Here is a 13,075-nt window from a genome sequence, read left to right as displayed (position 1 = left end):
GTAATTAGGTATATAAGATGTAAAGCTCACCTGTGTGGGAGTTGATCTGGAAGTGGCGGTCCGGGTGCAGGAGGCGGTAGCTGAGGCGTCCGTTAAGCCCGGCGTCTCGGTCAGTTGCAGAGACCCGGCCGAACCCCGTCCCGGCGGGGAGGTTCTCTCGTACAGCGAGGAACGCTCTGTCCTGGCTGAACCTTGGCGAGTTGTCGTTTTCGTCCATCACCGACACTCGAACCGTCGCACTGCCTGTCTTCTTCAGCTGCCCGGATCCGGCCGTGGCGAGAACCGTCAGCAGGTAGACCTCCTTCACCTCGCGGTCCAGCGCACTTTTCACGAAGAGCCACCCGCTGTCCGGCGCGATACCGAACCCGGCCGCGTCCCCGTCCGGCTGCAGGTGATACGCCAGCGGGGTGGAGGTTGCCCCACTCTCCCTGTTCAGAGCTCGAACCTGCAGGAAGTGGGTGTTGAGGGGCATGGCCTCCTTCAGCTCCACCCGGTAGGTGAGGGTATCGAACACCGGACCCTGGCTGTTCTCGGCCTGGACGTGAACCACCAGCGTGAAGGTCGCGCTGAGCTGAGGAGCCCCCATGTCCTTCGCCACGACCTGAAGGTCAAAGCGAGGCGTGGTCTCGTATGACAAACTGCCAATCAGACGGATCTCTCCGCTGCCTCGGTCCACGCTGAAGGTTCTCTGGGCACTGCTGGAGATCAGGTCGAATGTCAGCATGCCATTGGGTCCTGAGTCGGGGTCCTCAGCCTGGATCCTGTAGACGACCGCGCCCATCCTCACGTCTTCTGTGAGGATCAGAGATTCAGAGGACGACGGGAGGAAGACGGGAGGGTTGTCGTTGATGTCGGCGACAGCGATTCGGACGCGGGTCTGACCGAACGCCGGGGGCGTCCCGCTCTGAGCCTGGATCTCCAGCTCCAGGGTGGGCTGAGCCTCGTGGTCCAGCGGCAGGCTGGTCCTCAGAACTCCCGTCTCAGGATCCACGGTGAAGTAACCTGTAGGATCTCCAGAGCAGATGGTGTAGGAGATCGAGTCCTTCGAGACGCCTGGAGAGAAAAAGAAGGATGGTGAGAAAGTGAGTGAGAGGGAGAATGATTGAGATGAAGGGAAAACAGGATATATTATAGAAAAAGGAAGGAAAAAGAGAGACAGAAAGAGAGAAAGCATGAAGACATGTGAGTGAAAGAAGAAGATCACAAGAAAGAAATCAAGAGAGTGGGTAATGGTATGAAAAGAGGAAAATCGCAGCACTAGTAAGATGTAAATGCCACCAAATAGCACTATAGACTGAGGAACCCTAAATATTCTGGTAACCCAGGGCGCTATCAGCTAGCGTTTTGTCCGAAATTGCTAGTTTTAACTACAGTCCAATATACTCACCTCTGAACGGCGAAAGAACTTGTGCTTAGCGTAGTTAGCGGCTAATGCTAATGCTGCTGCACCCAGCCTTAGTGCTGGAGAAACTTTACTGAAAACTCACCTGTATAAAGCTGTATCTTAATACCTGACTGTTAGGATTCATACATGGCGCACTAAGGATTTTTGAGAAAATTAAAGGATTTTAAGCATGCACTATAGTCCAACATATATGTAATATCTGATACTAATATAAGATTATAATAATGCCAAAACCTCTCGCTGATAAACTGCTATTAAATTTAATTATAGTCTTTTTCTGGAGGTTTAAAATAGCTGGGATCATATTGATCCAGATAGAAATGGGTGTTAGTAAATTTAAGGACAGTTTTAGGGTTAAATCACCCACCGTTTTTAGTGCTGGCCCGCACTGTTCCCACTTGTGTCCCTCGGAGAGCGTCCTCCGTCACGGTGAAGAAGTACTGCGCCTGTTCAAACACAGGGGGCGCCACCAGCCCTGCCATGATGCTGATGTTGACCCTGGCGTTGACTGTAGCGGTGAGACCGCCCCCATCCTGAGCTGAGATCATCAGGCCAATGACGGAGTTGGCTTTCCCGTGCAGAGAACGGGACAGAGAGATCACTCCTAAAATTAAAAACACAACACCAGTTAAATAAAATATAAAAGCTGCAGCAAGACAGAACCCAGAGCAGCTCAGGACATCTGTGATCCTCGGCACTGAGCGCGTACGCGGATTTACACTCATTAACATGTCAGTTACACGTAGAGTTTAATGGAGAAATACGGAGTAATAGTCTTTACCTAATAAAAGAGGGTACAGTTCAGTAATTTAAATTCAATCTAAACATTGTAAAAAAGCTGCTTTATGGTGTTTTTCATGGGTGGAATAAAAGCACTCTGTTTAAGAGGGTTCTGTTGGTGGTGTAAAAGCTCTGGAATAACCTTCCAAACCACAAAAAATTCAGAACTTTATCTCATTCGTGTTTAAGTCTAGGCTGAAAACTCGTAGACTAAGTTAGTTAGCAACTATTAAAGCAGTTAAGTGGATGAATACCTGTGTTTAAAGGTGTTCTCATTTCTATGTTACCCCCCTGGCCTGTGGTCCTAATCTATTGGCAAGACTTTATCTGTGACAGCAATGGGTGCAACCTTAAAAAGCTTAAATGTTTTTATTAGAACAGGTGTCCACAACATTTGGACATACACTAGCGCATTATAAAAAAATTGAATATCATTGAAAAGTTTTATTTCAGTAATTTTAGTCGAAAATGTGAATCTCTTTATTTCAGCCTTACAGCCAATGAAAACCCAAAAATCTGTCTCAGAAAATTAGAATATTAAATATAAGACCAATTGGTACGTTGGGCAGTGTGGGCAGTGTGCCAAGTCCGGCTTGAAAATTAAATCCGCATCTCTCGAAAAGTTGTTATCAGCAGAGGGAAGCTGTAAGATATGAAGGGCTGTAAGATTTTGTGGGAAATTTCATTTTCCAGCAGGATTTGGCACACTGCCCACACTGCCAAAAGTACCAATTGGTCCGTACCATTGGCTGTAAGCTTCATCAACAATAAAATAAATAAATGGTAACTTTTCAGTGATATTGTAATTTTGTTGGGATGCACTAGTAGTGTATGTTTTGGTGGTACTGTGGTAGACGCAGAAAGCTCACCAGTGTCTTTATTAAGAGTAAAGAAGGGTGATCCTCCCCCGGGAACGGTGCGGTACGTCACCCTGCCGTTGTCTCCAGCGTCGGGGTCGTGGGCCGTCACTCGGAGGACGGAGGTGCCGGGAGTGCTCTGGGTGCTCAGGCTCACGGCGTAGTGCTGAGGGTAGAAGGCTGGCCGGTTGTCGTTAATGTCCAGAAGATCAACACGGACGTATGCCACTGAGCTCAGCCCTCCCTGCGGAAAAAGTAAGATGGATACAGGTCAGCGTTTAATGGATATCATTAGCTGTTAACTGCAGTGCTAGCTCTTTCACCACTAAGAGGTGAGTATATTGGACTGTAGTCTGCGTGTTTACCGTGTTAAAACTACGTTTTAAAAGCTACGTGGCCACATGGAAACATGGCCACACCCTTGTTCCTTACCAGTGTCGCCTAAAGTGTGCCTTATAATCTGGTGCGACTTATGTATGAAAATAGACCAGAAAATAGACGTTCATTGATAGTGTGCCTTATAATCTGTAAAATACAATATTTTAAGTGTTTAAATTTTGCTTCCTTAGTTTTACACTGCAGCTACTTCCTTAAGTAGCTCAGTATTATCGGAATCTTCCTCCTGTCCAATTATATGATATCATGCTGTATCCATCACCCAATCGCCTCGAGCCATGTTGAGCTGAGCTGAAACTTTCTGTGTGGTTTGAACTAGAGATGCAACTTCAGACACAAAACACACTAATGGAACCTGGAAAACCTTGAATCTCCGGCTGAAACTGCAGCGTATTCCTGGGTGGAACCGCAGTCTGTGGGAGGCAGCGGGAGGCGGGACCGTAATTGCTGCCCGTCGGCCTGCGCCGAGCACCACGCGGCGCTCTCCTTCATGGCAGGAGGGAAGTTAACGGCAGGCGTCCAGCTTATTAAATATTACAACCCTGCGCTCTTAAAGGCTCTGTACTCTCAGATTGCTTTAACATGTCTGCTGCAATTTCCTCTCGCCGCCGGCGCTTTTAAGTGTCGTTTAGACGGCCGTGGCACAAGATGCTGCACAACTCCTCAAGCAGAGCCATGAGACCCATTCCCAGTTTCCTCTCACTCTTTTTTCTGCTTGCTTATTGGATGTAAAAACTGCTTAACTGACTGTATTTCTGTAGCATCGCATCCAGCTGGTGAAGCCCTGATGCCTCTACAGGGATTCATATCTGCTTTTAAGGCTTTTTAGGAATTAAATGCATGAAGGTTTCATGAAGATGGTTTAAGCTGGGGTTGGTTGTCAAGATGATTGAAAAGATGGTCATCCAGTGGAAAATATAGCCAATGTTGGTTGGTTGGTTGTTTGGTTGGATGGGTAGATGGAAGAGTGATTGGAAAAGGTGGGATGGTTGGGTAAGTATGGGTGGGAAATTGGACATAGTTGGATGGATGGGTATAAATGTGATTGTATAAAGTTGGATATTTGGGTGAAAGGGTATGGATGTGATTGTATACAATTGAATGGTTGGGTGTGGCTGGGTATGAATGGGTGGGAAATTGTACACGGTTGGATGTTTGGGTGAATGGATATGGATGTGATTGTATACAGTTGGATGGTTGGGTGAAAGGGTATGGATGCGATTGTATACAGTTGGATAGATGGGTGAATAGGTATGGATGTGATTGTATACAGTTGGATGGTTGGGTGAATGGGTATAAATGTGATTGTATACAGTTGGATGGTTTGGTGTGGTTGGGTATGGATGGGTGGGAAATTGTACACTGTTCGATGGTTGGGTGAATAGGTATGGATGTGATTGTATACAGTTGGATGGTTGGGTGAATAGGTATGGATGTGATTGTATACAGTTGGATAGATGGGTGAATAGGTATGGATGTGATTGTATACAGTTGGATGGTTGGGTGAATGGGTATAAATGTGATTGTATACAGTTGGATAGATGGGTGAATGGGTATAAATGTGATTGTATACAGTTGGATGGTTTGGTGTGGTTGGGTATGGATGGGTGGGAAATTGTACACTGTTCGATGGTTGGGTGAATAGGTATGGATGTGATTGTATACAGTTGGATGGATGAGTGAATGATTATAGATGTTCCTGGGTAAATATACCCATTGGTTGGTAGCTGTTGAGTTTGGTCAAGATTGCTGGTCAACCACCACTACGACCAGCAAGACCAGACTGGTTGACCAGCTTGGTCAGGTAGTTCATGTTTGTTGTTGGTAGTAATGCTGGACATGCTGTTGGACTACCATGTCACCAAGCTGGCAGTGGTTGCAGTTAAACAGGCAACACATCCAGCACTCACCCCATCCACTGCAGTGACGGTGAAATCGTAGCTGGCTGGGCCCTGGTCTCGGTCCAGACTGGCGCTGGTGCAGATCTGTCCACTGTCTTTGTTGATGACAAAGTTATTGGGGTTCACGCTGCCGGGCCCCGACCCAAAAGAGTACGACACGGAACCAAAGGAGCCGCCATCTGCATCCCTGGCCTTTACCTGGAGGAGACAGATAAATATAAAGAGACTCAATTAATAATATAAAACAAAAATACAGTAAAATACAGTCATATGTGTCAGAAAGAAAGAGACACTGATTACATGTCCAGGCCGAATCCAGGCAGACCTTCTAATTAGCGAATTAAATAACAAAAAAGGATTTTATGGATGGAAAAATATAAGGATAGTAAATGACAGATGGTGGATGGATGGATTGATGGATGTGTAGATTAGTAAGAGGGTGAATGGGTCCATGGATAAATAAAGGGTGGGTGGATGGATAGTCAGCTGGATGGCGTGTTGTTTGGATGAGTAGGTGGATGAGTGGATGAATGTGTGGATGGGTGGGTGGGATAGATGGGCAGATGGATATCGATCTGTGTGGGTGATAGTATGAAAGGTTAGATGGTTGGGGTAAGTGCAGGGGGGGTGGGTGGATTGGTCATTGGGCAGATTGGACAAGGCTGAATGGTTGGGTGTATGGATATCAATGTGATTGGATGGGTAGAAGATTGGACACTACTGGGCGATTGGGTGAAGGGGGTTGAATGTGACTAGATGGTTGAGTATGGATGTGTGGTTGGGTAGAAGATTGGACACTGTTGGATGGTTGGGTGAATGGGTATTAAATGTGATTGGATATGGTTGGATGGTTGGGTATGTATGAGTAGGAGATTAGACACGGTTGGATGGTTGGGTGAATGGGTGTTGAATGGTTATTCTGATAGTGGTGGTGTTGGTTGGATGAGTGGAAAGCTTTATGGATAAGTTAATGAATGGGTTGGTTTGACAGATGGATGTATGGGTGGTTGGGTGAATGGGGGTGTTGGCTGGATGAATGGGTAGATGGATGGATGTGTGGCTGGATGGGTTAGAAGGTGCTAAGCATTCCAGAGTAGATTACATCAAGAAACAAGCCCAATACTACCTACAAAACTGACATGTCTACAGTCCAACCACTGTTTAGATAAACGTTCAGTATGAAATATTCCTGAATTTGGATCACACTGCTCTTTTCAGTATTAAATACTGTCCATATTACCTCATTAAATAATTTTACTGTACATTCATCTCTCAACACACTTTGCTACATCCAAAAACACACACACACACACAAACTGCAGGTGCTGTATAACACACAATAGGATTCCCGTACACAGAGGTGTACACTCAGCCCGACCTGGAGACAGCTTCTGCTTTTCTGAGTTATTTATCAGACCAGCTGAGCCAAACGGAGAGAGAGAGAGAGAGAGAGAGAGAGAGAGAGAGAGAGGAGAGAGAGAGAGAGAGAGAGAGAGAGAGAGAGAACTGGCAGCCAGAGCTGTGATGGAGCAACATAATGACTTTCACAGAGCCAGAATACAAGCCAAGAATAGAGAGAGAGAGAGAGACAGAGAGAAATACCGAAATACAGAAGAAAGAAAGAAAGATGGATGTCAGGCCTCAAACAGACGTTTGGACGTCTTCTTGTGTTTTGTGTTAAACTGTGAAAACAATCGTCTTGGTTAAAATTCCATGCGTCTCACTTCATTCTGTTACCTATACTGTACAAATCCTCCATTACTGCAGTATAAGAGCACAGACACACTTCAATAAAGATTAAAACATCTGTTTCTGCAGTAATACAGTACTGTAACACAGTAATAGATACACAGACACTGAGATACTTCACCACATTTCCATTATGCAAGATCAAAACCCTACAGACAGCCCAAATCCAACACACTCCTCTCAGCAGCTTCTGAAGGAGGTCTTTAGCTGAATCAGGTAATTGAATCTGATGTGTGAGTTATAGATCACTAAGCTCTGCTGGGAAAGATAAACCTTCCATATTAGACTGTATATCAGATCAGTTAGTCTGATATCTGCTCTGATATCTAAGGTGGTGATGCAGCAGCTATCCAATCATTCAGAAACCTTAAAATTAAAAAATAAAAATTTAGAGATTTACTGAGTTATAGTTCTAAATGTTTTATTTACTATGTATTTACTATTTGTTTACTATTAAACCTAGCTTTTCATGACCATTATTAAAACTTTTATAAAAGTCTATTTTTGAAGGTTTAGAATAGGATTAGGTTTTAGGGTTGAGTTTAGGGTTAGATTTTAGGTTTAGAATAGGATTATGTTTTATGGTTGATTCATGGTTGAGGTTAGGCCTAGTATTAAGGTTAGGTTTTAGGGTAGAGGTTTAGGGTTAATTCAGAGTTAAGGTTCGGTTTAGTGTTAGGGTTAGATTTAAGGTTTAGATTAAGGTTTAGGATTAGCTTGTGGGGTTGATTCATAGTTGAGGTTCAGTTTAGTGTTAGGGTTCGATTTAAGATTTAGATTAAGGTTTAGGATCAGGTTTTAGGGTTGATTCAGAGTTAAGATTAGTCTTAGGGTTAGATATAAGGTCTAGATTAGGATTAGGTTATAGGGTTGAGGTCAGGGTCAGATTTATTTGTTAGGATTAGGCTTTAGGGTTGATTCATGGTTACGCTTCAGTGTAGTGTTAGGATCAGATTTAGGGTTAAGATTAAGGTTAGGATTAGGTTTTAGGGTTGATTCAAGATTGAGGTTAAGTTTAGAGTTAGGTTTCAGAGTAGGATTAGGTTCTTTTTAATAGACGTTCAGTTGAACGTTAGTTAAGCATTTATGAGGCGTCTGTAATGGATCATCCAAATCCAAAGTGTTTTTGAGATGTTTCATACAACAGACCTTCAATAATGTACTGATAAGTAATACATTTGTTATAATGCACAATGCAATAAACTGGTTATGATACTGATTGATTTCTAACGCACACATGTACACAAACAGAAGATCTGCTTCTGAACTAATAGAGATGTTCCCCTTGTTTTCCAGAGCCAGACTCTGAAGCTCCCTCAGAAAGTTGTAGAGTCCAGCAGGAGCGTGAGGTTATTAAACGCTGCTCCACCTCCTGCTGCTTCTTCAGCACCAGCGTGACGGAGGCTGGAAGAGCATCACCTGGAGCGTTCAGAGTGAGAGGTAACAGAGCGTGGAGGACCTGAGCGGCAGTTTGACGGTAGATCTGCTTCACGGACAGAGAGAGACCTGGCGCGTGGAGACATCTCACTCGACTCCGGGTCTCCAAATACCGGAGAATACGAGCTCCCGCACTGAGCTCTAACACAAACATCTCCCCCGGCTCTCTGGCCTCAGCGCCAGCTACCGGGAGCAGGACGTGAAAGCAGAGCCCAGCCGAGACCAGCAGACCTGCCGTCCTCTTCATTTTAGTGGTGTTTATTTTACCCAGCCGTCAGAAAGTTGGCCTGAGAGAGTTCCTTACAGATCCAGAACTGATGACCTGAAGCGACTGAGAATCCGCCAGCAGTAATCTGAGCAAATCTGACTTTTTTAAAGGGTGTAAAAAGACCAAAAAGCAGCAGCAGAAGAAGAAGAAGTAAACCAAAGCTTCTTTCCACAGCTCAGACTGGCTGCATGCAAATGAAGTGGCTTCTGAAAAATGGTGGAAAACGTAAAACACATCATTTCATAATCAGACTGGAGTGTGTGGTTAGAACACAAGGTCCATCAATGTTGACTGAGTAATCAGAGTAATCAGAGTATTCAGTGACCGCTGGCATCTAATGGGGTAACTGGAGTTCACAAACACACATTTGTATTACAGTTTGTATTACATCCACTGTTTACTGACTGTTAAAATAAGTTTTTGTGGTATTTTCAATTCATTTTCAATTAAAAAAAATCTGTATTTTATCTTTATTAATATGTCATCCAGTTTTACTTCTACTACTCCTGCCTCTCAGGTTCAACTGTGCTATAGGTGAGCATGATGTTTCCATGTACTTTGCAAATCAGTCAATAATCAATATTGTGGTCAGTAATTGATTGTGGTGACGGACAGTTCTGGTGGAAACAGGAGAGTTGAGGTGCACATTGAATTCTGCGTGATTTGATCAGCCGTGGTTTTATGTTTATTGGATACAATCTGGGTTAGCACCCGAACATCCCTTTCAGACAGCTTCCTCTTACAGCGTCCACAGTTAATCCTGTTGGATGTGGTTGGTTCTTCTTGGTGGTATGCTGACATTACCCTGGATACCGTGGCTCTTGATGCATCACAAAGACTTGCTGTCTTGGTCACAGATGCTCCAGCAAGACGTGCACCAACAATTTGTCCTCTTTTGAACTCTGGTATGTCCCCCATAATGTTGTGTGCATTGCAATATTTAGAGCAGAACTGTGCTCTTACCCTGCTAATTGAACCTTCACACTCTGCTCTTACTGGTGCAGTGTGCAATTAATGAAGATTGAACACCAGGCTGAAACCACACTAAAATGATGACAGGTGTTTCAGTTTCATTGGGTCAAGCCATCCAAAAATTCAAGCACAAAAATACGATATTACACAAACAAAAGCTGGAGCTCCTGGATTTACCCAATCTCTCTCACACCTACAGAGCGAAGGGTTTCTGTAAGTGTATCTGACCCGTCACTCGATCCCGCCGGCTGGGGGTGAGAAAGTGAGAGCAGGGTGAAGGCAGATGTTCCCTCAGCACGTCTAGAACCCTCCTGGAGAGCTGAGTTCAGAAGTTGGCCGGCCGGGCGCTGCGTTACCGGAGAACATGCTGCTTCAGGCCAAAGATAACTTGCGGGTTTCGGTGGTTCACCCGCAGTTCAGCTCTTCACGCTGCGTTCCTCAGCTCTTTCCCAATCCCAGACACCTCCAGATTCCCCAGACCCAGCAGATCCTCCCAAAGCTCTGCCACTGGAAGCTCTGTGGTGCACTGTTTCCTCTATAGAACCAGGAGCTCGTAAAGGAATGGGTGTTTTACCAAATGTTCTGATCTACCCTGAGTATAGGAAGCACTGCAGATAGAACTTTACTTGGGTAAAATGTTGAAAATGTCTACATCATTTAATATTTAATCATTAATATATAAACAAAATGATTTAGAAAGTGTTTGGTATGGAATTGTTAACTGTAAAGAAATTAGCCAGCTTTTTTGCCAGCTTTTTTTCAGTGGTGAAAACTTAGTAGATGCTATATTTGTTAGATATATACAGCTTTGGAAAAAAAAAATATTTGGAATTTGTGAATTGCTATCTTACACACCACCAAAACATTTACACTTTAACAATGAAAAGAATGTGTGAGCGTGAACGAGTTGGTAATTTCTTTCCACTGCTGAGAAGCGTTAAACATGTCCAGGTAGCTACACCGTTAAAATAGCAATCTGCCAAAGTCAAAGAGAATGATGAGCAAGTTACACTCTAATTAGGTAAGTCAGTAAATGCTTTTTGCTTGTTTCGAGCTATGCAATACCATGCATACTTTTACTGTCGTTATGATAGCAAAGTCACTCTGACACACAGTTGCTGGCTTGCCTAAAACTGTCTAAAATCTGGTTCTAAGTCTTATACAGGCATAATTTAATGTCAGTGTATAATTCAAATGGACAACAACTGGACGAGGGGCTGATGGGTATTGGCGAGGTTCGTTCAGAGGCGTGAGACAAGCAGTATGATTACAAAAGGCAAACGTCCAAAATCCCAAATCTCAGGTATTTCAAGGCCGTAAAACTTGGCCTGTTCTGATGTGCATTGATTTCTGGCTGGTTGGGATCAGATCCAACACCCAGAGCGCCATCGCTCCATCAGTCTGCTCTGCTCTTTCATTTAGAACGACTTCTCAAACAAACCAATCACAGAAGGCTGAAAACAAATCCACCCAATCACGAGAGGTCCTCAGCCAAGCTAAACAGGGGTAGGATGCCAAGGCTGTCACGAAACGAACACACGCTAAATAACGAGATGAAGTCGCTCTGATTGGACACTATCGTGAGTCTGAGTGAACTGTAGTGATGGGTTCAAACACACAACTATAAAATAAATAAATTACTAGAGAAATTAAGAATTACAGACCACCCAAAACCCAGTGAGAGGAGCGCTTAAAGGAGAAATCTGGTGTAAAATAGATTTGGGTTGTAGTGAAACATGATAAATACAAACTTTTGTAAAATAGCTTACCTTCATTTATCCCTAGAAATCTTAAATACAGAGCTTTTAGCTGATGCTTCCAATAGGCTTACAATACTAGTGATGGGGGCATAGAGTTACCCATGCAAAGAAATCGCTGTGTCCATTCTTTCCAATCGTTACATTCTGTGTCCAATGACTTTTGCCACTTGGCAAGTCAGCGTATCATGCAGTATATTTAAAATATATATTTATTTCGTTTGGAATCAAGTTGAGTTGCACCACAATTAAAATTACATTTTGCCACATCATTGCATACATTTAATCTTTGCTCTATGTAAATTCTATATATATATTTTTAATTATTTAGCCAATCAATGCCGACCAATATATATCGATAATGTAATTATTTCCTTTGGATTCAAGAAGGGATCATTAACATTTTGCTCTGTATAAATTACACATTCGTTAAATTATGTAGTTGATCAATGCGGTTGAATTATTTTGGTTACTGAATATTTGATCAATTCTTAGAATTAAGGGCATCACAAGTCATTTCATCCCAACTTTACTGCGATTACTGGCACCATTTATACAGGATATATACAGGTATGGGCGTTCCCAAACTTTCCCCATACAATAAACTTTTCTACAATTTCAAGCACTTTAAGACTTTAAGACTTTTTCCAGAACCATCAACAAAAGAACCATCAAAACTCCATCCCATCTCCAGTCGTGGATGAGTATTGTTTGATTTTAGCTCTCAGGCAGGTAGAGCTGTAAATAAACCATGAGAATCTGTTTCTCAGGTGAAGGATTCAAAGAGAAGATCCAGCACATTCTTCCCTCACAGCGAAAGCATACCGTCCCATACACCCACTCTACAAATCCAATATGGCCGCTTTACAGAGACCATCAATCAAATTCACGTTTCCAAAAATAAAGACGTTCCGCAGATTGATGGACGGACGGATGGACGGACAGACGCACCGGGAGAAAGACGCAGAGCGAAGGAGACAGACAGCAGAAGAAATGAAGCACGAGTCTTCAGAGAGAACGAGTGTGAATAAGACGAGAGGAGAGAAAAGCGAGGGAACGTCGATCGGGGGAAAGAAAAGCGAGATGAGTTATCACAGCTGTTTGCTGAACTTTCTCTCTCTGGCATCACATGAGAGAGGTGGAGAGTTGTGGAACTGAGGCATGATGGGATACCTCCCACCATCTACTGCCTCCCTGACCGGCGGCTGGAGGGAAAGCAGCAGCAGGTCCTCCAGCAGCTCATTAGAGCCGTACAGCCGAAGCAGTTCTGACACACGGCAACACACACTGCCAAAAGACCCCCGGTGGAGCACATATACACATATATACACACACACACACGTTCACGTGTGGGGAAACACTTAAACCTGTGGCCGAAATAAGAAACAGTGCCAACAATGAGCAAAAAAAAAAAACTCAACCACATGGACCTGCTGGAAAATTAAATCCGCATCTCCATAAAAAAGTTATCAGCAGAGTTAAAGAACATGAAAAACCAACTTTGCAAGAGAGAGATACAACTTTCTCAACTTTTAATAGAATCCAATTAAAAA

The 13,075-nt window shown here is 43.7% G+C and overlaps 1 protein-coding gene across 1 annotated transcript in view; it reads right to left on the bottom strand.

Annotated features, from left to right (window-relative positions):
- Positions 1-13,075, bottom strand: part of dchs1a (dachsous cadherin-related 1a) — a 168,708-nt gene that overhangs the window by 30,571 nt on the left and 125,062 nt on the right. The window contains exons 3-6 of the mRNA XM_015608193.3: positions 5,349-5,537; positions 3,055-3,286; positions 1,773-2,009; positions 31-1,053 (exon numbers count right to left, since the gene is read on the bottom strand). Coding sequence (XP_015463679.3) covers positions 31-1,053; positions 1,773-2,009; positions 3,055-3,286; positions 5,349-5,537 — 1,681 coding nt within the window. The remainder of the gene's footprint in view (positions 1-30; positions 1,054-1,772; positions 2,010-3,054; positions 3,287-5,348; positions 5,538-13,075) is intronic.

Source organism: Astyanax mexicanus, chromosome 18, assembly GCF_023375975.1.
Source record: "Astyanax mexicanus isolate ESR-SI-001 chromosome 18, AstMex3_surface, whole genome shotgun sequence".
In the NCBI taxonomy this organism is placed as follows: Eukaryota; Metazoa; Chordata; class Actinopteri; order Characiformes; family Acestrorhamphidae; genus Astyanax; species Astyanax mexicanus.
The sequence above is the reverse complement of the archived record's forward strand: the minus strand, read 5'-3'. Positions and strand labels throughout refer to the sequence as shown.